The 23,663-nt window shown below is 48.9% G+C and overlaps 1 protein-coding gene across 4 annotated transcripts in view; it reads right to left on the bottom strand.

Annotated features, from left to right (window-relative positions):
* Positions 1–3,388: 3,388 nt before the first annotated feature.
* Positions 3,389–23,663, bottom strand: part of ERICH1 (glutamate rich 1) — a 57,465-nt gene continuing 37,190 nt past the window's right edge. For all 4 annotated transcript variants that reach the window (XM_002928932.4, XM_034648952.1, XM_019809634.2 and 1 more), the window contains exons 4-6: positions 9,671–10,162; positions 7,134–7,328; positions 3,389–3,862 (exon numbers count right to left, since the gene is read on the bottom strand). In XM_002928932.4, the coding sequence (XP_002928978.1) occupies positions 3,789–3,862; positions 7,134–7,328; positions 9,671–10,162 (761 nt within the window). In that variant the 3' untranslated portion in view covers positions 3,389–3,788. The remainder of the gene's footprint in view (positions 3,863–7,133; positions 7,329–9,670; positions 10,163–23,663) is intronic.

The following is a 23,663-nucleotide window of genomic DNA, read 5'->3' as shown; positions in this document are numbered from 1 at the left end:
CACGCAATGTCAATTTTCTGGAACTAGGTTTGTTCCCACCTCCCCTCTGCACCAGGTCCCACAACCGGGGTACTCCCTTGAGTTAATCATAGAATATTTACGACAATCCCAGACACCTGCATGTGCTGACTCATGCATGTACACACACTAGTCACCTATGTGTTCTATGACTCATTTGTGTATACACATTAGGCACTTGTGTGTGCTGACTCATTTGTGTATATACTCCAGACATCTGCGTGTGCTGACCCATGCGTGGATACACAGGACACCTGCGTGTCCAGAATTGGCCAAGTGGTGCAGGAAATGCTTGTGCGCGCGTGCCATGGCCTCATCTGGGGTCTCAGGACTGCGGGAAGGTATGGATGGGCTTTGCTCCGAGGCACCAGTCTCAGCATCAGCAAGCCAACAAATATTCCCCCATTTCCTGAGAGCTTCCTTCTCTTTGTCATGATTGGTTCACAGAGAACAAGTCATATGGACCTCATGAATATTCTGTACTTTTATAAATGATAAATTGATCTAGTTATCACCCAACTTCAACCCCATTGTGATAAACACATTACCATATTTATGCGGACACATTAGAGACAGGATTTATTCGCTTTTGTTCTCTAGAAGAGGCATTTTTTTCTTCTTTGAATTAGAATGATACACAAACCAACTGACCCTGATCACCCCCCGTGGGATTACATCCTGTTCCTGTGTATTTTCGGGTGCAGTTCGGAAAACAGAGAACAAATGAAGGGACCCATCTGTCTGCCAACTGGAGGGTTTTCCTCTCCATCAACAGCACAGAAAAAATGTAAATAGATCATAATTAAGAGACACAAATTGGATGCTGAGAAATAACAGGAAAATTAATGAATTTGTCAATATTTTCATATTGGCAGACACAGCTTATTAATTCACAGGCACTGTGGGGAGGGTCACAACCTGGCACAGAGAAAAGTCAGATTTCCTGAGGCCAGCGAGGGGGTCCCTGAAGGCAAGCAGCCGCTGACATCCTGCCTGCTGAGTGGTCCCTTGTCCCTGCGGGAAGGGGCATGATTTCTGGGTCTCAGACCTCACCCACATTTTATGCTGACTTACTATTAGGGGAGAGAAAGAGGCAGTGGATGAGTAGGACACTGGTGCAGGCGACATTTCTTCCTGGGGGGGTGGGGAGGAGCCAGATGTTGTCAGGAGAGTGAACGGTGATGCTACCCACCTTTCCCACCTCAAGGTGTGGCCTCCCCAGAATGCCTCTTTCAGGACATGTGCCCACTCCACCCATGGGCATTCATTCTCTTGGTCACAGCCCTGGGGTGTGGTGGGCCTATGCTAGTGTCCAAGTCTGGCCAGTGGCTCCACTTACTTTTATGAAGCTCGGGGTGCTTCATAGCACCTAGCTGCAAGCTGATGGATCTCCAGAACTGGTAAATCCTGGCTGTCCCAATCTGCCTCCAGAAGGTTCTACTTAGTGGAAAGGCATCTCTTAAGGACATGGAGGGATGATGAGGGGAGAGGAGCTCTGGAGAATGGGGCATCCAAATTGGAAGGAAAGAAACGGAATGATCTCCTTCATAGATGATCTGATCTTATATGCAGAAAACTCTAAAGAATACACATATACGCCACTGTTATTCAGCAAACTGCAAGACACAAAACCAATATACAAAAATCAGTTGCATTTCTATACTAGTGATGAACAATCTGAAAAGGCAATTAAGAAAACAATTTCATTTATAATCACATCAGAAATAATAAAATACTTAGGACTAAGTTTAATGAGAGAGAGAAACACTAGTAGACTGAATACTACAAAACATTGCTAAAGGGAATTTAGGAAGAGTCATAAATACATGGAAAGACATCCCATGCTCATGGAGTGGAAGACTAAGTAATAGTGTTGAGATGACCACACCACCCAAAGTGATCCTCAGGTTCAAGGCAATCCCTATGAAAATACCAAGTGTGTTTTTTCCAGAGATAGAAAACTCTAGCCTAAAATTTACATGGAATCTCAAGGGGCCCCAAATAGCCAAAACAATCTTGAAAAAGAACGAAGCTGGGGAGGATTTACACTTCCTGATCTCATGCCTTCTACGAAGCTACAGTAATGAAAACAGTGTGGTCCTGGCATAAGGGCAGACATACAGACCAATGGAATAGAACAGAGAGCCCCAAAATAAACCCTCATGTACACGGTCGATGATTTTCAACAAGGGTGCCAAGACCAGTCGATGGGGAAAGGACAGTCTTTTCAACATACGATCCTGGGAAAACGGAATATCCACACACAAAAGAATGAAAGCAGAATCTTACCTTAGACCATATATAAAAATTAACTCAAACCGGATCAAAGACCTAAATGTGAGAGATATAAAGAACTATGAAACTCTTGGGAGAAAACATTAGGGAAAAATCTTATGATACTGGTCTGGCAATTAGTTCCTGGATATGACACCAGAAGCATCTGCAACAAAGGAAAACATAAGCCGGACTCCATCAAAATGTAAACAATTTGTGCATCAAGAAATAGTAGTAAGAGAGAGAAAAGGCAGGCAGTCCACAAAATGGGAGAAAACACTGTAAAATCATTTATCTGATAAGGGATTAAGATCCAGAATATATAAAGAACTCATATAATCCAATGACAAAAACCAGATAATCCAATTCACTAGTGGACAATGACTTCAACAGGCGTTTCCCTGAAAAAGAGAATGGCCCACAAGCAGGTGAAAAGATGCTCAAAATCCTTCAACACCAGGAAAATGTGAACTGAAAGCACACGAGACATGACTTTGCCGCCGTCAGGACGGCTACTGCCAAGGAAACAGGAGATCACAGCACTGGTGTGGATGTGGCTGCCGTGGACAGCAGACCAGCATTTTCTTGAGAAGTCATGCACGGAGTTACCGTCAGACCCGGCAATCCTACCCCCCGAGAGGCGGGAACATACGTGTCCACACAGGATTCCGTGCATGGTGTCCAGGGTGGCACTATTCACAACAGCCAGATGTCCATCAACATATGGCGGGTAAACAAAACGTGGTGAATCCATACAGAAGAATGTTGTTTAGCCTGAATAGTGGTGTGGTCACACGACGCTGTGAATTATAATGCCATTGAATCGTACACCTAAAAATAGCTAAAATGATGGGTTTTATGTTATGCATATTTTACAATAAAAAAATATATTTTCATGGACAGAGCCAAGGACCTCCTAAAATGTGAGTCAGCTAACAGGTGTTTCTAAAATCCAGTAATCCTGTGCACAGGTGACTTCACCACAAAGAAAGGAAAGATCAAACTGGGAAAATGATGCTCATGATATTCTCGAAGAAGGGAAGAGGAAGCTAGGAAGAAAATAATAAATTCAACCAGAATCAAACGACTTAAATCAAACATTTAATGTCCATAAAGTGTTCTTAAAACAGAGACTTTCATATACAAGCTTATATAACTTAATAAAAATATATAACAACTTCAAACTATATAGTTTATTAAATTTAACAATGACCATTTTCAATTTTTACAAGAATCAGAAAATCAGGATCACTGTGTAGTAATTTGAGACATAGCAATTTCCGATCATTGAAAATGGTCCATTTTATCCAAATTTCTCAAAGTCTCAGATTGCATGTTGCCCGTTGTGTACAACACACAAACAATGTGCAGAGGTGTTTTCAAAGGCCCTGGGATTCAGGTTACAAAGCATATTGAGGCAATTCCATCTCCTTTGTATCTCACGTTTGCCTGTTAAAGTTTCTTGCTAAACGTTAGCTCTTCTTAGACGCACGGATTTATTCCTGCTGTTTCTCCGGAAGGATATGCCTGATCCAGTAATTAAAGAAAGCTGAGAGCACTCTGGCGTGGTCTGGAAAACAAACACAAAACAGAAAACAAAAAATAAAATAGGACAAGAAAGCCCCAAAACAAAAACAATAAATGGTCGTTTTACAGCCAATAGCCGTTGGCTCAGACTAGAACCTACAGGAACCCTAAGAAAGCACAGCTCTGGCGTAGAAGTGATACTGGTCATGGTGCCTGGCGCCGAGAGCCCTACAGCACACAGATAAATTCTGGGTGTTGGTATTTCCCTCGGGCGAGAGCCTGCAGCCTACACGCTCTGTCAGACCTTCAGAATACCCATGACAGAATTGTGTGACCACCAGTGCTCAGGGGAAGGGCACACTGAAACCCAGGGCAGGCAGAGGTGTGCATGTAGGAAACAAAGAGCTCAGGAGTCAGAGGGGGAACCCCTGAGCACGGCGCCGGAACAGCAGGTGTGGACCTGCAGGAGTAGCGGACGTGCGGGAGCTGCGGACGTGCAGGAGTAGCGCAAACACACTGTTGCACCTGCAGCCAGCCTCTAGATCCACCCGTCCCTCTCCTGCCTCAAGGGTCCGTCCAGCTTCCAGTGCAGATTCTTCTCCTCTGGTGCCAGGCCTCCTAACGTTCAGACACTCGACCCAGGCTGCCACTGCTGGGGTGGCCCGTTGGAGTGGGGACTGCCCTTGGGAGCTGCTGGCTGCCAGCATCCCTGCAGCCCTGTCAGATGCAGCCGGCTCCACTGGGAGGGCCACCCCACTGCCCGCTAAGGCCAAACCGAATGTGCCCTTCTGCCCGGCCAGCGGCCTGACCCGACACCTTGCTCCCTTGCCATGCGTGACAACATGCAGTAGCCAGCAGCGTTACTCGTCATACCATAGGCGCCTGTGTTTGGGAACCGTAAAGGGTCAGCGAGGTGGGCCCCTTTGCCTGTGTACCAGCTTTGTCCTAGCTCCGTAAACACACACAGGCACTTGTGAAGAGACCGATTAGGGCGTGCCAGGAAATGTCCCAGTGCCAGGAACGGTAATGACTGAGCGGCCAGGGAGGACCCTCTGCGGCTCCCAAGAGGCTGCGGTCCACGCCCAGCACGCACACAGTGCACTTGCGCCCCACGCTTCCTGTGCCAGGCCCAGGACAAGTCTGCATCAGGCACACTGGTCTGAAGACAAGGTTGCACTGTTGAGAACATGTTTTGTTTTGTCTACAAAATAGCTTTAAATAGAAAAACTCTGAATGCATACCCTACATGCGCTAAAAGGGAATCCATTTTTAAGAAAGGTGCTTCATATGTAAGTTTTAGTTCTACCAAGGGCTTAAAGTAAGTGTGCTTGTAGACAAACTTGTCCAGTGATTTTAACGGAAGGAGCCGAGAGAAACATTTCTGCTAAATCCCCAACTGCTGCTGAAAACTGCTGACACATTATAGAGCAACGCGTAAGACCTCAGTGTGAGGAATACAACACAAATTCTGAAAATTTTAAATGATCTATTTTTATTTCATAAAAACTTTATATTTGTTTAATTTAATAAAACTGGCTTTCTGCAATTTGAGCTAAAATTGTATGGAACTTTAATTCTGCTCCCTCTAGGACAACCAGCAAGGAGGGTGGATACTGGATTAGCTTCCCGGGAAGCTCTGGCCGCCCTGACCCCGCTGAGCTGTGACTCTTCAACAGAAGGGCTCCGGGGCGTCAGCTTCTCCTGCGCTGTCTTATCCCACCCTCCCCGCCAGGCTCCCCTGTGCCGCCTCCTGCAGTGGCCCCTGGATGGGTCTCCAGTCTCCCCCACCCTCCCTGTTCTGTGAAGGTGTCCCCTGGTGACCTTCCCCATCCTCGGTCCCAACCCAGGTGTCCAGCCAGCATCCGACTGGCCCCATCCGACCCCGGCTCCGGAAGGTCCCTCTCCCTGCACTACCCCTCCGAGCATCACAGCTCAGTATCGGCCACTGGGCTCTTCCAGGGTCTCAGGCCCCACACCTGCTCAGCTGGCCATCCTGTGGCTTCTACCTGCACAGCTTCCCTGAACCTCCCACACCTCCAGACGGCCTCTCACCATAAGCCAAGCCCCCGGCCTCCTGCTCTTGACCCTTCACTCTGGTCTGAACTCGACAACCAGGGGTCTTGCTCATGTCTGGGAGCAGAAGCCCGTAGTTGTGGCACAACTCCCCACTCCGGCCGACACCACTGCCAGGTCGCCCCCCATCCCACCGGTCTGAGCCCAGAACACACTCTCACCATGAGACACCCACCATACTGCATCCTGGTGCATTTGCTCCTGGCTGCAAGAATATCCCCTCCCTGAGGGACTTCCTTCTCCACAGACTCTGATCTACCGCATACATGGCTGGTGTCAGCTCCTGATCTCATCTCCCGTCTCCCCACTGGGACACAAGCACCCAAGAGCAGGGCTTTGTCTGCCCTGTTCTCTGAGAATCTGGCAGCTGAGGACAGAGTGGACACCCAATGAAGCTCCACAAACAGGCTAATTCAGGGCTGGGGCACAGCTTCTCCAGGACCCCAGCTCAGTGACTGGCCTCCCCAACTGGAGAATGAAGTGCTGACAGTCCCTATCACTCCCCTGCTCATCATCCCAGTGCCATATTGGGATGCCCTTACTGTCCTTTCTCCTGATTTGATACCATGTTAGTGTTGACCTTTCAGCTGCACCATGAGGTTTCTGGGTGGGAACAGTCGTTACAGTCACTTTGACGTTCCCACGGAGAAGTCAGCAGAACCCCTCCATTCATTCAGCTGAAAAGGTCCCATGTGCCTCGTGTGGGTCAGGTGTGGGCTCCACACGGTGGTTCTCTAGGACAAGCCCCGATTTTCTGATACTCGGTGTCTGCACACTCCCATGGCCTGGTATTTCCCCCACAGCCCATTTCGAGCTACTAATGTGAAGTCAGCACCACGGTGCTGGGAGAACCTGAGCACGGCTGGCCCCAGCAGCTGACAATTTGCATGGAATGGGCACCCAATAAAGGTTGATAACAAGAGCAACATCATCCTGTAATTCACCTCTCTCCAAGATATTTAGAGGGCAGAAAAAAAGTTAACTTCCTACCAGTACAGCAGAGAAGGAAGAAAGGAAGGGGGAACATTTAAACTGATGACGTTTGGCCCTAATGGCTCACAGCTCACAGTCGGGAAGATCAGATGACACAGGTCCTTCTGCGTCCATCATGTGAGTCATGCTTCCGGCAAGCACATTCCCGTGTCCTGACAAGCCACACGCGCGTCCCAGATGCTCTGCCCCCCGACTGTTCTGGTGCAGTGTGGGGTCTCGGAGGCAAACCCCAGTGGCCTCGTACGTACCAGGCGGCATGGTGCAGCATGCTGGGAACCTCTCCAGGGCGTGCTGCAGGCTCTTGGTGTCTCGCATGAGTAATAGCGTTTTCATGTGATCCACAAGGAGCACATCAGAGGGGGACATGCTGTGATCCTCGAGATGCTGGAACAGCTCCTGACTGGCTTCCATGGAGACAGCAGAGTCTGCATCCTTGGAGGCACCTAAGCAAAGCCAGGGTCATGTAGAAACACATGTTTATTCTTGTCAAGTGAAGGTAAGCTTCCAACCTACCACGTCTCTACTCAGAGCGAGCTGTGCGGGATGGAAGAAGCTGCCAGGAGACCAGGGAGCAGAATGGGAACAGTAAACAGCAAACTACAACTTGCTTTAGGCTGAGGCCTGCTTCTGTATGTGCCTCCACCTCCTGCAGCACCTTCCAGAAATGCCGCTGGGAGTCCTAGGTGGCGGCAGGGCTGTGGGGACACGGCTGGCTCTGCAGACCGGCCTCAAGTGTCCCTGCCCCTGTTCCGACTGAATGGCAAGTGCGTTGGGTGTGCTCTTTTCTGCATGGATCCCGCTTGGAGTTCACACAGCATTCTGAGTCTATGACTTGATGGCCTTCCCCAATTTTGATGAACTCCCAACTATTAGCTCTGCACACGGCCCCCTGCGCCCCCCTGGACTCCAAATACACGCATGTCACACCCGCTCCTGTCCCCCTGGTGTCCGCGAGCCCCCATCTGCAGGTTCGATCCTGCATGCTTCCTGGCCAGTGATTCTTCCTCATGCTGAGTCTGACCCGCTGCTTAGACTCTTGGACTCAGCATTGAGTTCTTAATTTCAGTTATTATATTTCTCAGAATTTCCATTTGACTGTCTTAATAGATTGAAGCTATCTGGTGAAAATCTCCAATTTTTCACCTTTTTCTCCCTATTTTTTTGAGCACCTTAATCACACCTCTTTCAATGCCTGTCTGATAATATCAATGTCTCCCCTGTGCATTCTTCTCATGGTTCTGCCTGCTAAGTTTGAGTGCGTGAGTATGGAGACTGGCGGTGGTCTGGGCCAACCTGCCCCTCCGGGGACTGAGCTGACACAGGGCAGGCTCAGCCACCCCTGCCCACTCCTGCTCCAAGTGTGTGGCCCTCTGGAGTGCTTGAGGGGTCAATCCCTGCCAACCCTGTCAGCACCTCAAAACTGCTGAGAGGTCCACCATATTGTCAAAGTTCTTTGCTTCTCCCTACCTTGCACCCCACAGCGTGGCATCTGGCAAAGGTTTTGAGAGACCCACAGAGTGTCTGCTTCTCTGGCTCTCCTTCCGCACCAGAGGTGGCAGCCCCTGGGCCTCCCCTTCCCCTCTCAAGCCTGCGCTTGCCGAAGCTGTGCTCGTAGGTGAGCTTCCTAGGGCTCGGCCGGCACTCCCCTGCACCCCGTTCCAGTGCCCACATGCACGGCAAGCAGATGCCCCCAGGGGAAAGGAGGCCGTGGAGTGCTGGCTCAGCCCTTCTGTGGTGTCACCTCCTCTGGGGTCTGCCCTCTTGGGCGTCTTTCCGCAGAGTCTCCCAGACTCACATGCAACAGATCCTGTACTGAGGTCTTTCTGAGACTTCTGCTCTGCTGCGTGTTAGCTATGTGTTCCTACTAGCCTCGTTTGGATATTTGTCAAGTTTGTTTTCGCTCTGTTAAGACAAAGTGCTGACAGACGTGCTAAAGGGGAAAGGGTTAAACTGATCTATTAACAATGGCATTTTCACACCCTTGTGTAAATCAGTTCCTTACCCTCCAAACCATCATATAGCCAATATTTTTCAATCTTGTTCATAAGGTCAAACTCTTGCTCGCATCAGGATACACTAAACCCACCCCAGCCCCTGAATCCACTAGGAACGTCGTCAGAATGGGCAACGGTTCATCCCGAGCGCCTTTGTCATTGGTGTGAACACAGTGGCTCCATTCAGCACCTGCTCCTTTCTGATCCTGAGGTCAGCCGTCAGTAAACCTCAACTCAAGCCTAAGGAATTACCATCCATGAGAATAAATCTGCTTCCCTTTCTCATCTCCTGTATCAATACACAGAGTTGCTCAAAGATGCTGACTGAAAATCTTAAATCCACAAGTTATGTGTGGGGAGTAAAATAAAGTATGTCCTAGAGGACACGGTTGTTCTTACACTTTTACTTCCTGATTAGCTGATGAAAATGGACAGGAGTTCATCAGACCTGCAATCTGGATTTACCTTTCCTGTGGAGATGGAGCTGAGAATACCAACAGCCTCTGAAATCGGGTTTAAGGGAATACGGATGCAGAGACCAGCCACTGAGCAGCCACAGCTCTGCGTGGGGACCACGCTGTTCTCTGGTACGCCTCGAGCAGAAACCATTCTCCATCCTTGCTGGACAGAGTTTAAATATTCTGATCTTTGCCTCAAAACTAATGACTTATTTTGACTACTGAATATTTCAGTGTTTTATATTTTAAACATTTAAATATTTTACTGTATTTCTTTACTTTTCCAAATAAGTGGATACCATTATTCAAAAGAAGAACAGTAAAAAAACCTACCATCATAAAAATAAATTTCTTGTGTTGATTTCAGAAAGTTTAGGACACCATCCGCCTTTTCATTGGTACTTTTAACGTCTTCCTCATTGGCGTCTGTACTGTGCTCCCTGCAGGCGTCTGTAGCGTCCTCCCCGCGGGCATCGGCGCCATCCTCCCCACGGTCCTCCGCATCCTCCCGGTCACTCTCTCTCAGGCCTCCTTGCTCGCTGTCGCCCTCCTCAGGCTGGTACATGAAGTTGCTGCCAGAGGCTGTGGTCCGTAAACCAGCCGCTTTCTTCCTCTTCATCTGCTCCTTCTTCTTCAGTTTCCTCTTTCTATTTTTACTGATTGTGGGGCCATCTGTGGGCCGTGGCTGCAGTTTTTCTTGTAAAAGACTCTGCCGTTTCTCGAATTCTGCTTGTTCTGCATGATCGTTATTGGGATTCTTAAAACTTTTCCTGGATTTATGCTTTCTTCCTCTTCTTCTCTTTGGTTGGTCATGAAGTTTCTCATCTATAAAAACAAAAATTCAAACACAACTGTTTTCTGTACAATGGAACCACAGCAAACATATTAGGCTAAGTTTTCCATTAGAATCTTACAGATTCAGTAGGAAAGGAATTTAAAACATTTACTTCAGTGATTCTCAACTTTATCTCAAGTATCTACGTGATCGAGGAACCTGGGACTTACCTTAAGTAAATGAGCGGTGGCCATGTTCTTCCAGAGAGGCCTGGATACAGATCCACACATTCACCGCTGCTACAGTCATGACAAATGGTGAGATTTCAGGGATGTAAGTGCTGTTGTGATTTTATTGGGAGTAAAATTTCAGGCCGGTGGCCTTGGGGAAAACACATTAATTCCTATTTTTCAAAATTGTACTTTGGCGCCTTCTAAGAGTTACTCGGATGGGAGAGTAAGTCATAAATAGTGGCGCCTTGCCCGTGTGAATCAGCACGAGGTCACAGTTTGAAATGAAGATGGACTTTGGGCTCGTGGTCAGCGGCAATGGGTGGGCGGTGTGCCGTGGACGCGCCTCGCAGGCCTCCAACGAGAGCGTGGTGTCAGACAGGGCTCGAGGACAGCAGCGGGGAGGTCACGGAGCTGAAACAGCCACCGTGGGAGTCCTGCACACAGGGGCCGCGGGTGTATCCCCTCGGAGGCGGCACAGACTGGGTCAGCGCCAGCCAGCGACTCCACAGGCCGAGCGGACCTGGGAACGTGACACTGGGAACGCGACACTGGCCAACAAGTCTCGTGTTGGGAGTTCTTGCTTCCCAGCAGCATCCCCCACCCGCGGCAGATTACTGTGAGGACTTCAAGTATGTGTGACCTGTGTGTGACATGTGTGAGGGGCGGCACAGGGCGGACTTTATTGTAACCATCCACACGGTTACGATGCTGAATGAAAACCCGTTCCCTATATGTTCTACTCTGAACTTAGCTGGAAAGGTCTCATTCGTGCCCACATGGAGGTCCCTCAAGGTGGCCTAGCTTCTCAATCTCCTGGAGAGCGCTGCCTGGCGCCGAGCTCCAGGCAGCTGTGTGACGGCACAGCAGAGACTGGAACCAGCCGTGCTGGCGTGCCACACCCAGAGCTTCTCCCCCCTTCTCTGGGGTCTTTGCGAAGAGCGTCTTCCTTCAAGCTTCCCCAGTCTCGCCACCTGCCATGCTCGTACTCGGAGGCTTCTTTCTCCTTCCAGGGGCTGAGCACAAGCACACAACTGATCTGCTGTTTTAAGAGGGAGGCGGCAAAGAGGCCATGAAACCATCAGTACATCACACTTTTCCATGGGGGCAGGTGTGTGTGTGTGTGTGTGTGCATGCGTGTACTTTGTACAAGGAAAACAATGCCTAGTTAGGTACTGTAAGCCCACACCCAGCACGCTAGACTCGGGGGGCGGGTGCCCACAGGGGTGCAGGTGGCCACGGGCCAGGTGGCAGTCCGGACATCCCCACCTGCAGTTTGTGCATGCAAGGTTCTTCCCACTCCCAGGTCCTCAAGCTATCAGGTGGCAAAGAGTTCCTAACACTTCTAGAAAATGAAGTACGGAGTGGAATATCTTACGTATGAGCTAATACAGAAGAACAGCATACCCAATGTGGCTACGAAGGCTGTGAGAGCTCCACGGCCAGGCACACACATTTGACAACCGAGAAGAAAAGATGTTGGTGAAAAATTTTCATATATGAGATGAAGGAAGAAAGTCTCCTTGGGGGTGGGAGTAAAAACACAACAAAACTCCACAAAGTCCTGGATGGAAGGCAGGGGTAGCAATGACTCAAGAGGAAGGAAATGCAGCACAGTCTCCAGGCCACATTTCCCACGTGACCGACACAGACGCTTTGTCCGTGAGCCCCCAGAGCAGAAACTCTCTCAGACAAATCCTCTCCATCTCAGCGGAAACACACCCGTGACACACACTTACACACCCGATGGTTTCTGCAAAGTCACATCAGAGGCGCTCTGGTCTTTGCTGGGCTGACTGCGATAATGTCCTCAGGGTTAGCAAAGAAGAGTGGACAGTAAGAATTGTTCGACAAAGACACTGAAGTCTGGTGGCACAGTTAAATTTTAAATTAGTCTGAGGTAGCACCGAAGAAAGAACCAATGTATAAATTGCATAAAGAATCGTAACAGCATCTGGCTTGGCACTTATACTTTTGATGCAAAGATCTATGTAGAAAGTATTTCTTTATGGGAAAAGAAACTGATTAACCACAACAGTAATGATCTGGTTCTTTCTTCTTATCCCTTGGTCAGAAAAGAATAAATTTTTTTTTTACCCATAACCTTTAAAAATGTTTTCATAAATCTGTATGGTCTAAATGTTTCATCATAACCTCTGGCTGGGCCATTTCTGTCAGCCCGAAGAGGCTCGTGCGTGGGACAGTGGCGGCTCCCGAGCCCTCACAAAGGAGCAGGGGATGCAGGCGGGACAGGCCATGGCAGGGTACACCAGCGCATAGGAGACAGCTGCCAGTGCCGCTGACGGGAGGAAGCCCCGTCTGCTCATGGAGATAGATGACATTTCTGTGATACGTTAGGGCTGCCGCACCACCGTGGTGCCACCACCCACACCTCAAGCTTGACCCCTTGACCTGTCTCTCACGCCCGTCCTCAGGCGGTCACAGCTCTGCCTCCTGAAGCGCCTGCACGTCCGCATAGCAGGGCCTGCAGCCTGGCCTCCCCTCGCCCCATCGGCCTTGGTGAACAGACCTGTCAGGCGGCCTCCCTGACCCCTCGGACCAGGCCAGACCCTTGTCTGTCCTCACTCAATGTCACGGGTCCCCGGGACTCTGATCCTCACGACGCTGGGCTGAAGGGAATGTCCGCTGGGCCCTCGGTGCCGGCCGGCCTGACTGCAGGTTTTCTTTGACTTCTGTGAACTGTAACCCACATGCGGTGGCCACTGTGGGCAGCCCAGACGACGGGGCTGTGACGTGCTCACCCTGAAGCCCAGAGTTGAACACGGGGCAACAGTGGAGGCTCTGACACTGCTGCAGCAGCAGTTAAGGGGCTGCCTCCATCTCTGTGCATCTCTGTTTCTGTGTCTGTCTCTGTCACAGTCTCTCTGTCTGTGTCTCAGTCTTAGTCTCTGTCCCTCTCAGTCTCTCTGTCTCAGTCTCTGTGTCTCTGTCTGTATGTCTCTGTCTCTCAGTCTCTGTGTCTCTGTCTCTCGATCTCTTTGTGTCTGTTTCTGTGTCTGTGTCTCTGTCTCAGTCTCTATCTCACTCTGTGTCTTTGTCTCTATCTCTGTCTCTCAGTCTCTCTGTCTCTCTCCGTCTGTCTCTCTATGTCTCTGTCTCTCTCCATCTCTCTCTTAGTCTCAGGACCCTCACCCTGTCCCAGGGCAGCAACCCCACCAGGGTGCGCTGTCTCCACTGTGAACCTGTGAGCAGCTTCCCCTCTGTCAGCATGCACCTGCTGGGTGGGCTGGAGGGAAGGACACAGGGAGGTGGAAGGCAGGCGGAGAGAAAGGAAACAGGACTGATGATCGCAAGTGCCTGTTTTGTCTGGATTTCTTTCCTGGTTTACCGCAGTGTAACTGACAAGTACACTGTAACTTCAGACATGCCGGCCCGCCTGGGTGCGTGTAGACACTGCGCCCTGCCATCCTCCCACAGAGAGCGCTGCGCACGCTTAGCCCGCTTGTTCTGGGGCGCACAGACCCCACTTCCTGCCACAGTCTGCATGCGGCGTGGCTCCCCATCTGCATCTGCCCTCCTCCAGCCATGGGCACCTGGGCTCCCGTGCAAACACCACCGCTCAGCTTCCTGGGTGCACATGTGGCACCGCCTCCACCGCGGTCCCCAAGCCCGCCAATGAGAAGGGCCGCGGGTCTCATCCCTCGCACCTGGACCAACACTGCCAGTGCCTGGCGTCATCTACTGTCCACACTGGATGTGGAGGCGGATGAATGCCGAGCACTGTCGAGAACCGAGTTATTAGAAGCTATGCTGTCAGCACGCCAGGAGGGTGGTGTGGAGCTGACTCCGGACCTACAGGGCCTAACTTTCACTGCACTTTCTGTTCGGGCGCGAGGCCACCCATCAGAGCGCCATCCCAGGGGTCCAGCGTCAGCCCCGCAGGGGCAGAGGCCACATTTGTGCTAGACATAAGCGAGCCCTCCCCACCGCCCCCCAGGGTGGCCGACAGGTTCCGGCCCCCACGCCGGGAAGAACAGCCCTTCCCAGACAGCCTTGCACAGGAGGGGTTGCCTGAGGCTCAGTCTGGGGCTGCAGCGCACACGCAGGGCTCAGCCCAGGGAGGCACTGGGAAGGATCCACTGGAAGGACTCTCGGATCTGGAGCTCTCTCTTCCATTCCACAAACTCCCTGCCCTTTGAAAACACGGCTCTTCTGCAATGGAAAGGACCTTAAGTGCTAATTTTCTGTGACTTCTGCTACCCTGACCTTGCATCTCACAAGAGAATCTGGGCTGCAGTTCCTTGAAGGGACTTTGTCCAAACATGCACTCCTCCACTGACTCTAGAGCATTCTATTTTCACAGGCCCACTACACACCTGCAAACTTGCCTTCTTCAAACCCTCATGCACAATAAAAGCTATGGAACATTTATATTAGGGAACCAGTGGCCTGACTATTTATAATCTGAGAAGCACACTAATTTTGAAAAGCTGCCATCCCCAAAACATACCTTTCAGACATGCTAATTTTAAAAATAATCACAATTTGTCAAAGTTCTCTCAGCTACTATTTGGCACCTACATTCTGATGAACTGCTGTAGTAGAAATAGTCAGATACCAAAAATAGCCATAGTCTCCAGCCTATTCCAATTCTCACAGCTGTATCGTGTTGCATTAAAAAAAAGCTAAGTATTTTAAAGGAAATGTGAGCTTTATTCTAGATTCGAAACTAAGGCTACAAATGCATGTGATAATTACCCTTTGGCTCTCAGTGTCCTCTAGATGCTAAAGGCAAAGTAGTAAGCTTAGAGTTAGTGTTGTTCTAAACCATACACACATGACAGCCCTTGTTAAAATATGAAGATGTGAGGTGCTTCAAAGTACTTTCTTTAGTTTTTAAAGATTTTTTTATTGATTTGAGAGAGAGCGACAGAGGGAGAGGGAGAAGCAGACTCCCCGTTGAGCAGGGAGCCTGGTGTGGGACTCAATCCCAGGACTCTGAGATTATGACCTGAGCCAAAGACAGCTGCTTCACCAACTGAGCCACCCAGGAGCCCCTTGAATTACTTTCATAGTCTGTTTGCCTCAAATTCAGGACAGTATTGGCCAGTGACTGGTGCTGTCTGCACACATTTAGCAAGGTGAGAATAGGGGTGCGGGTGGGGGGACGTGTCCCTGTTTCATGGGGATGTGGCTTCCTGGCTCTTGGGACTGTCCCTCCACCACCCAGGGACTGCAGGGATGGGGACAAGGAAGAGCCAGGCAGGGGAAGTTCTGCAGCCCAGCCTGCATACTGGGCAGAGGGGACTTTATAAGAGTTCCCTGTAACTTTAAAAAATGGATTTGCTTGCTCTTTTTTTTTTTTTTAATTGGTTCTAGATATCTAGAGCAGAAATTTCCAAAGAGAGCAAGAATGGGAAGCAGCTATGACAGCTGGCCACAGGGCAGAGGTCTGACTGAGCTTTGCTTCAGTTCCAGGCTCTAATTGAGCTTTTAATTCCAAATAACATCAAAAGAATGCACGGGACCTTCATGTCATAGAAAGGGCACCTGGCTTCAAACACTACAATCTGGGGGCGCCTGGGTAGCTCATTCGGTTAGTGTCAGACTTGGTTTTGGCTCAGGTCGTGATCTCAGGGTCATGGGATTGAGCTCTGTGTCAGGCTCCATGCTGAGCAAGGAGTCTGCTTAAGATCCTCTCCCTCTCCCTCTGCCTCTCTCTCTCTGTCTCTGTCTCTCTCTCTGACTCTTCCTCTCAAAACCAAAACCAAAACACTACAATCTAGATAATGCATTCTTCATGTAAGTCTGTCTGCCTGATGGCCATCAGATCACTTCGCTCTGAGAAGCCAAGATGTTCTGATCTGTTGCCACGCTAAGTCTCCACTTTGCAAGAACGTAATACATGCGGGGTCAACATACACGACCTAATAATCTTCAGCTTCATTACTACCTGCCTTCTTTTCTGAAACAGGTTTTGATACTACAATCATCTCCCAGTTCTTCAGGTTCGTTTTGAATGGCTTGAATTCTATGTTTTTGGAAAATGAAACTTTAGTCTTGAAAACTGAGAAACAGGCACTTGGTGGAAGAATAATCAGGTGGTGCCTCACCCACAAAAACATTCAGATGTAGGGGTGCCTGGGATTGAGCCCCGCATCGGGCTCCCTGCTCAGCGGGGAGCCTGCTTCTCCTTCTCTCTCTGCCTGCCACTCTGCCTAACTGTGCATGCCCTCTCTCTCTCCCTGACAAGTAAATAAATAAATTCAATGATAAATAAATAAAATCTTTTTAAAAACCCCACTCGGATACGGACTTCTCAAAACAATTCATATTTAGAGTAATTCTCTGTGATAACTTTCAATAAAATGACCAATAAAATGGTTAAAGTTTTGAATTAATAAAATAAATGGTTTAATGTATGGCAATAAAATCCCAAATCCTTTCGATAACATGTTAAAACTATGACACAACTCATTAAAGTTAAATTAGGTGAAGGGGATTTCTTTTAAAGAATAGGTTAAGTCAGGAAAGTAATGAAAACAGCGTGAATAAGTAAGAGACACAGAAGTTATTCAATAAACACAAAACTATAGAAGGTTTCCATGAAGTAAATACGTCCTTCAAGAACAAGATGGACCAGGGACAAGGAGGGAAGTCGCAGGCTAAGCGGGAAGGCTGTGTGCTGGGCAGGTGCGTCTGTGTCCCAGACTCCCTGAGCTGGAGGATGTGGGGACTCCGGGCACCTGTCTCTCACCTCTCACCTCCGGGAAAGATGCGAAGCAAGGAGCAGGGAGGGTGCTCAGGCTGGCCGCTGGGCACTGGGTGCCGACGGCCAGTGTGGACATACCAACCCTCTCCTGATGTGGCCCAGACCCGTGTGGTGGAGGCGGCCTCTCACGCGGTGCACCATCCATCCTTGTCCACCAGCCCCGCAGCGCCAGTGGCTTCTGAACACACGTCTGCACAGGTGTTTTGGGTGCCCGAACTCAGATTTCCCGTGTGTGAACCCGTTCTCTGCTGACAGGACGGGCTTCACAGTAGCTTCCAGACAGCCTGACCGGTAACCAGACACCGAGCGTGCGGAGTCTGCTCCCAGGGTTATGTAGCTGCCCTGCTCTTCTGCTGTCCCGTGACATACGGCACGGCTGCCGGGGGCTTAGTGATTGTTTCCCCTATTTGTGTCCTAAGGATAACATCTTGATGCAACTTAGCTTGAAAATTTCAGTCAATACAGACCCAAACACGGTTCAACATTTCTTTTGAAAAATGGTAATGTGTGTTAATAATTAGATTGATATGTAGACAACATAGTCAATATAAGGATCCATTTATTTTAAGTGTTAACATTTCAGAACAACCCGTAGACCATGTATGTCCCTTGGGCAATGCCTACATGCAAACGAACGTAAGTACTTTTATAAAGCAGAACAGAATGCAGCTGTTTGGCTGGGTTACATACAGAACTCTTAATAATGTAAAATAATTTATAAAAATATGGTGAAATGATAAATCTGACCCTTTACAACACTTTTCACAGGAACACGCCAGACCTTCTTATGATTCTTCATTCTGTGGCTAGAACTAAATTGTTTCTCTTGTTCACAAGCCGCCTTTGCTTACTGCCAAGCCCAGCTCAGACCCACCGGCTTCCTTTGTCCCCAGGGCTCTCCTTCTGCTAGAAGCGTGCAGCACGGGAAGAGAAGACCTGTTATCGACTTTATGACTCACCTGCAAGCTCTAAGGGCTGCGTTTCAGCCACTTCTGTTTCTCTGATGTTTGACATAATAGGTTCTCAATAAAGAGCTTGCATTTCAGACCCAGCCATGATGCAAAAATAAGGAGACTGTGCAGAGCTCCTCATGCTCTAACGTCCATAGCAAACGATGCTTATTTCTCTTCTCCACAAATAGGCATCAACTGTCTTTCGGAGCTGGAAGTATAGTGACACAAGGTCCACTTAGATCTTGGGATCCTCAGAGTTACTCCTTCACACAACCAAAAAGGCGCTCTTTAATGCAGGGCTTCTCTTTCTCTATCAGACAGACTGGGGTGAACCTAGAGGAGATCTGGGTTCCTTGGCTGTTTCCTAACGGGGGTTCCTTGGGTCACTTCATGTAGGGTTCTGGATGGCTGGGACCCTGGTGGCTTTGGGAAGCTCTCAGACACGCCATCAGAGAGACGAGAGTGGCCTGGAGGATGCTGGGCATGAGGCTGCCTTCCCGAGGTCTGCTGGCCGGAAGTAGAGACCCACCAGGGGCTCATTCGTGGAAACCTGCTACTTCACGATGACTGGCTTTAGGCAAACTCGTGTTCCTAGAGGCTCTGATGAGGTGGAGATTCTGCATGGGACCAAGTGTGGGCATGCAGTGGGATTTATGTGCAGAATTCATGGGGTTCTGGCACTACCTCATTATTTCAGGGTACGGCAGAGGCTTACTTAGTAAAATCCTTAACTCCACATTACCATTTTTATGCTGTGTCCAGAGCCAATGGCAGGAACCACATACCCCTGTCCCATGTTTACAGTATTTTTCATTCCTTATTGCTCGGATAATTTACAAGATGGTATAAATTACCCTGGAGAAGAATTTGTGAAATCCCATGTGAAGCCATGGGTCACTGGCAACCAAATTTGTATCTGTGTGATGATGGGAGAATGGGTAGCATGGAGTCACAGAGTGTGCTTTTCTGGAGTGCGCTGATCACTGGGGTTCCAGGAGGGTCCCACCAGCCACATCTGGGAGAACGTGGTCTGTGCACCTGTCACTTTCCTGACGCCTCTGGAAAGCACCACAAGATGCTCCTGGTTCACCAGTCGTGTTCAGTGCACGGTTGGGCTAGGCCATGGGGACACGACGAAGAAAGCAGACCTGGATGTGGGCGGATCTCCTGCTGTCTGTCTGCAGTGACCGTGTGCCAAGTGAAGGTGGCCCTGCTGGGCTCGGCCCCTGTCCCATCTCAGCCCCCATACCCTTGTTCTCCATCTCCCTGGGAACATACAGTAAGCTGAACAGCCTGCCCCCACCATAAGTGTCCTGTTTGCGTGCCACACCCCCAGCTCACCCGCGAGCCTGCGGTGCGCGTAGCTGACTTGCTGTGGGACAGAGGGCAGGTCTGAGACGTTGCGTCAGAATTATTTTCATGAATCTTCTTTACTCATTATCACTTTACAGGACAATTAGTTCAAGGAAATCTAAATACTTAAACTGGGAGAAAAATCAGAAAACTGTCTATTCAAACCCCTCATTATACAGATGAGAAAAATGTGACACAAGTGGGTCAGGAGCCTAGCGGATCATGTGGATAAGACTGAGTAAGCATTGGGGTCTCAGACTCCCCACACATTCCTCTTCCACTTTACCTCGCACCTCCAAGTGGTCTACCTTCTTGTCCAGTGAGGCTGACAGAATCCCGTCATGAAAGCTCGGTGCAGACAGGTGCAGATCACAGTCAGGCGACACCGTGCACCTGCAGCACTCTGAACTTTTGAGTGCGGCACGGACCCTCCTTTTGGACCCGGACCTGTGACCTTGTGTGTTGAGAACTGGCGTTAAGCCTGCTCAACAGAGTGGCTGCTCGGGTGCTGTCGAGGATGTGCGGCCCCGAAGCCTTCAGCTCAGGGGGTTGGGTTCCTCCTCGGGAACATTTTGGCACGTACTGCTGGGGCTGCTACTTTGGCATTTCATGGGAATCCTTCTGGGTGGGGGTGCTTCTCAGAGCTGCAGGCTCTGCATGAGCCCCTCCTCCACGGTGTCCCTCCCCAGCTCTACACAGCAGGAAACCCACATGTGACTCATCGTCTAGCTGAAAATCTGGACCCTCTTATCAAACTCTCCCTATTTCTCCCAACCACTAGCAACCACTTTCCTATGCTCTGTTTCTAGGGCTTTGCCTTCTGTTTTTAGATTCCACATATAAGTGATACCATGTGGGATTTAACTTTCCCCCTCAGACTTACTTCATGTAGCAAAATACCTTCGAAGTCCATCCACGTTGTTGCAAATGGCAGGACTTCTCTCTTTTTCATGGCTGAACCACATTCTGTTGTATGTACATGATATGGTCTTTATCCATACATCCTTTGATGGACATGTAGGGTTGTTTCCAAGTTTCGGCTACTGTCAATAATGTGCAGTGAACATGGGAGGCGGGCATCTCTTCGAGATCTTGTTTCCATTCCCTGTGGTTATATGCCCAGAAGTGGAAGAGCTGGATCATAGGGTAGTTCTTTTTGAATTGTTTGAGGAAACTCCATACTGTTTTCCAGAGTGGCTGCACCAGTTTGCGTTCCCACCAACAGGGCAAGAGGGTTCCCCTTTCTCCACATCCTCACTAACACCTGCTGTTTCTGTCTTGTTGATTTTAGCCACTCTGACAGGTGTGAGGTTATTTCTCATTGTGGTTTTGATTTGCTTTTCCCTGATGATGAGTGATGTTGAGCATCTTTTCATGGGTCTGTTGGCTGTTTGTATGTCTGTTCATATCTTCTGCCCATTTTTCAATCAGACTGTTTTTTGGCTACTACTGTATGAATTCTTTTTATATTTGGGACATTAACCCTTTATTGGATGTATACTTTGCAAATATTTTCCCCATTCAGTAGGTTGCCTTTTTGTTTTGTTGTTTCCTTTGCTGTGCAAAATCTTTTAGTTTGATATGGTCCCAATAGGTTATTTTATTTTATTTTTTGCTTTTATTGACACTGCTTTTGGTGTCAAATTTAAAAAAATCACTCATGAGAACTATGTCAAAGAGCTTTCTCCTGTTTTCTTCTATCATTTTTATGGTTTCAGGTATCCTATTTAGGTCTTTCATCCATTTTGAGTTTATTCTTGTGTGTGGGTAAGTGGGCCAGTTTCAACGTTTTGCATGTAGCTGTCCAGTTATTCCAGCACCATTTGTTGAAGAGACTGTTTTTCCCCATTGCATATTCTTGCCTCCTTTGTCAAAGATTCATTGACCCTATGGCTGGGTTTATTTCTGGGCTCTATGTCCTATTCCACTGATCCCTGTGTCTTTGTGTCATTAGCACACTGTCCTGACTATTACAGCTTTGTAGTGTATCTGGAAACCTGGGAATATGAGGCCTCCAGCTTTGTTCTTCTTTCTCAAGATTGCTTTGGCCACTTGGGGTCTTTTGAGTTCCATACAGATTTGAGGATTGTTTGTTCTATTTCTGTGAAAAATGCATTGGTAATTTGACAGGCATGGCACTGAAACAGTAGGTTGCTTTGGGTGGTGTGGACATGTTAACAACATTAAGTCTTCTAGTCCATGAACATGGAATGTCTTTCCATTTGTGTTGTCTTCAGTTTCTTTCATCAATGTCTTATCAGAGTACAGCTCTTTCACCTCCTTAAGTTTATTCCCAGATATTTCCTTCTTTTTGATGCAGTTGTAAATGGGATTGTTTTCCTGATTTCATCTTCTAATACTTTGTTGTCCGTGTATAGAAATGAAACTGATTTCTGTATACTGATTATATATTCTACATCCTTACTGAACTTATTAGTTGCAATAATTTTTTGGTGGAGCTTTAGGCTTTAGTCTTTAGTGAATTTTGCTTCTTCCATGACAATTTGGATGCCTTCATTCCCTCCCCTTGCCTGATGGATTTGGCCAGGATTCCAGTGCTGTGTTGAGTACATGTGGTGGGAGTGGATGTCCTTGTCTGAAATAACGTCCTGCCTTATTTTCTCAGTGTCTCCTTCTGGAACATTTATTAGTCGAATAATTATTAACCAATATCCAGTAAAAATATTCACAATACATTCTATTATTGTAATGCATTCACTTAAAGCTAAACTAGTGTAAGTTGACCAAAATGTAAATATTTCTCTGATCCAAGTTTCTCACGAATATGTACCAATGATGGTTTGGAAAGTAAGTGACTATATTTTAAGAAAATACCAGGCAATCGGCACAAATGGGGCACCCCTTGCTTTTTAAATGTGGGCTAAAAAGTTGATTGCACTGGCACGTTATTTAAAATTAATACTCTGACATCCGGTGCCACATGGTCTTCCATCAAACATTCACCTAAAGTTGCACTACTCACTTCCCTGAGATTGGAAGGGACCCAGAGTGTCAGGTGTGAGTGTCAGTAAAATGCCAAAGAAACAAAATGTGAGCATATGCACAACAGCTCCAGCCTCTGAGAAGCGACACGGGCCTGGGCAGTTGGCACGAGAATGTGTGAAATCCTCCCCAAGGCCAGCTACTTCCGTCAGCTCGTTGACAGGCCTATGCAGCTGAGGCAGGTGGTCCCGGTGAGGGTGCGTCAGTGACTCCACCTCCACGGCCCCTCATAGCCTCCGTTAGTGACCCAGGAGAGAGCAGAGGTGCTCACACAATTAAATGTTTTAAGTTTCACTGCAGCAAATCAGCAGGACAAGAATGAAAAACTGCTGACTCTCACCCTGCCTCTGTCACAACCTGAGCAGATGTGATGTGTCTGGAATGTGGCCCCTGGTCAGATTTTGGCAGAGCGCCCTCCTCGGCCTCTACCTTGACTGCAGCTGTATTTGCTGAAAACTGCGCCTTGTCAGTCAGACAAGCCAGGGCGTGGAGCTCCGTGCTCTAGTGAGGACGTCGGAGGCCTCCAAGAAGCCAGGGGCCCGGGCTCCTCAGCACAGATGTGGACAACAAGGGCTGAGGCCTCCTGCCTTAGAAATGAGGCCCGGCCTGTCCCAGCACACTGAAGGGACGCTATCTGGCACACAGGGAGTCCACATGGAACCACGCAGTTAGCTTGTGCTTCCTAAAAGCCACCAAGTGCTTCCTTTAGTGCTTGCTATTAAAAGAATAATCATAAGACTTGACTTTAATGATTTTGCAGATTCATCTGAACGAAACCATGGGGACACGGTCAAAGCCACTGGCGGTTAAGAACTCCGAGAGCAAACTGGCTCTCTCCTCACTGGCTGCTTTCGCCCACTGCCCAGCATTGGCAGAAGACCCAACCCCACAGCACTGGTGCCTCAGGGAACAAACAGCTGGCCATGCTCACGTTGGTACGAGTTTTGCAATAAACTCAACTGTGTTGGCGCACAAATCCGGGTTGTTACCCCCATTAAGCAGACATGGAAAGTGAGTCCAGAGGGGAGAGAAAGATGACACACATAGACGACAGTGTGCAGACGCTGGTGGGTAGAGTGCAGACGCAAGGAAGGAAGCCTGGGCTGGGCTGGAGGGGCCTCGTGGGGCACGTCTCACAGGACACCGCGGACTATCATGGGTCACAGTGAGGAAGGTGAAGGGACGCCCAGCAAGCCTTCACCACCAGGTCGGAAGCAGGGCCTGTGTGAGGACCTCTCAGGTGGCTCAGCTGCGGATGGGGGCGATGCGGAGCCCTCAG

The sequence above is a fragment of the Ailuropoda melanoleuca genome, chromosome X, assembly GCF_002007445.2.
Source record: "Ailuropoda melanoleuca isolate Jingjing chromosome X, ASM200744v2, whole genome shotgun sequence".
NCBI classification, from domain to species: domain Eukaryota; kingdom Metazoa; phylum Chordata; class Mammalia; order Carnivora; family Ursidae; genus Ailuropoda; species Ailuropoda melanoleuca.
Note: the sequence above shows the minus strand (reverse complement) of the source record. Positions and strands in the feature narration are given on the sequence as shown.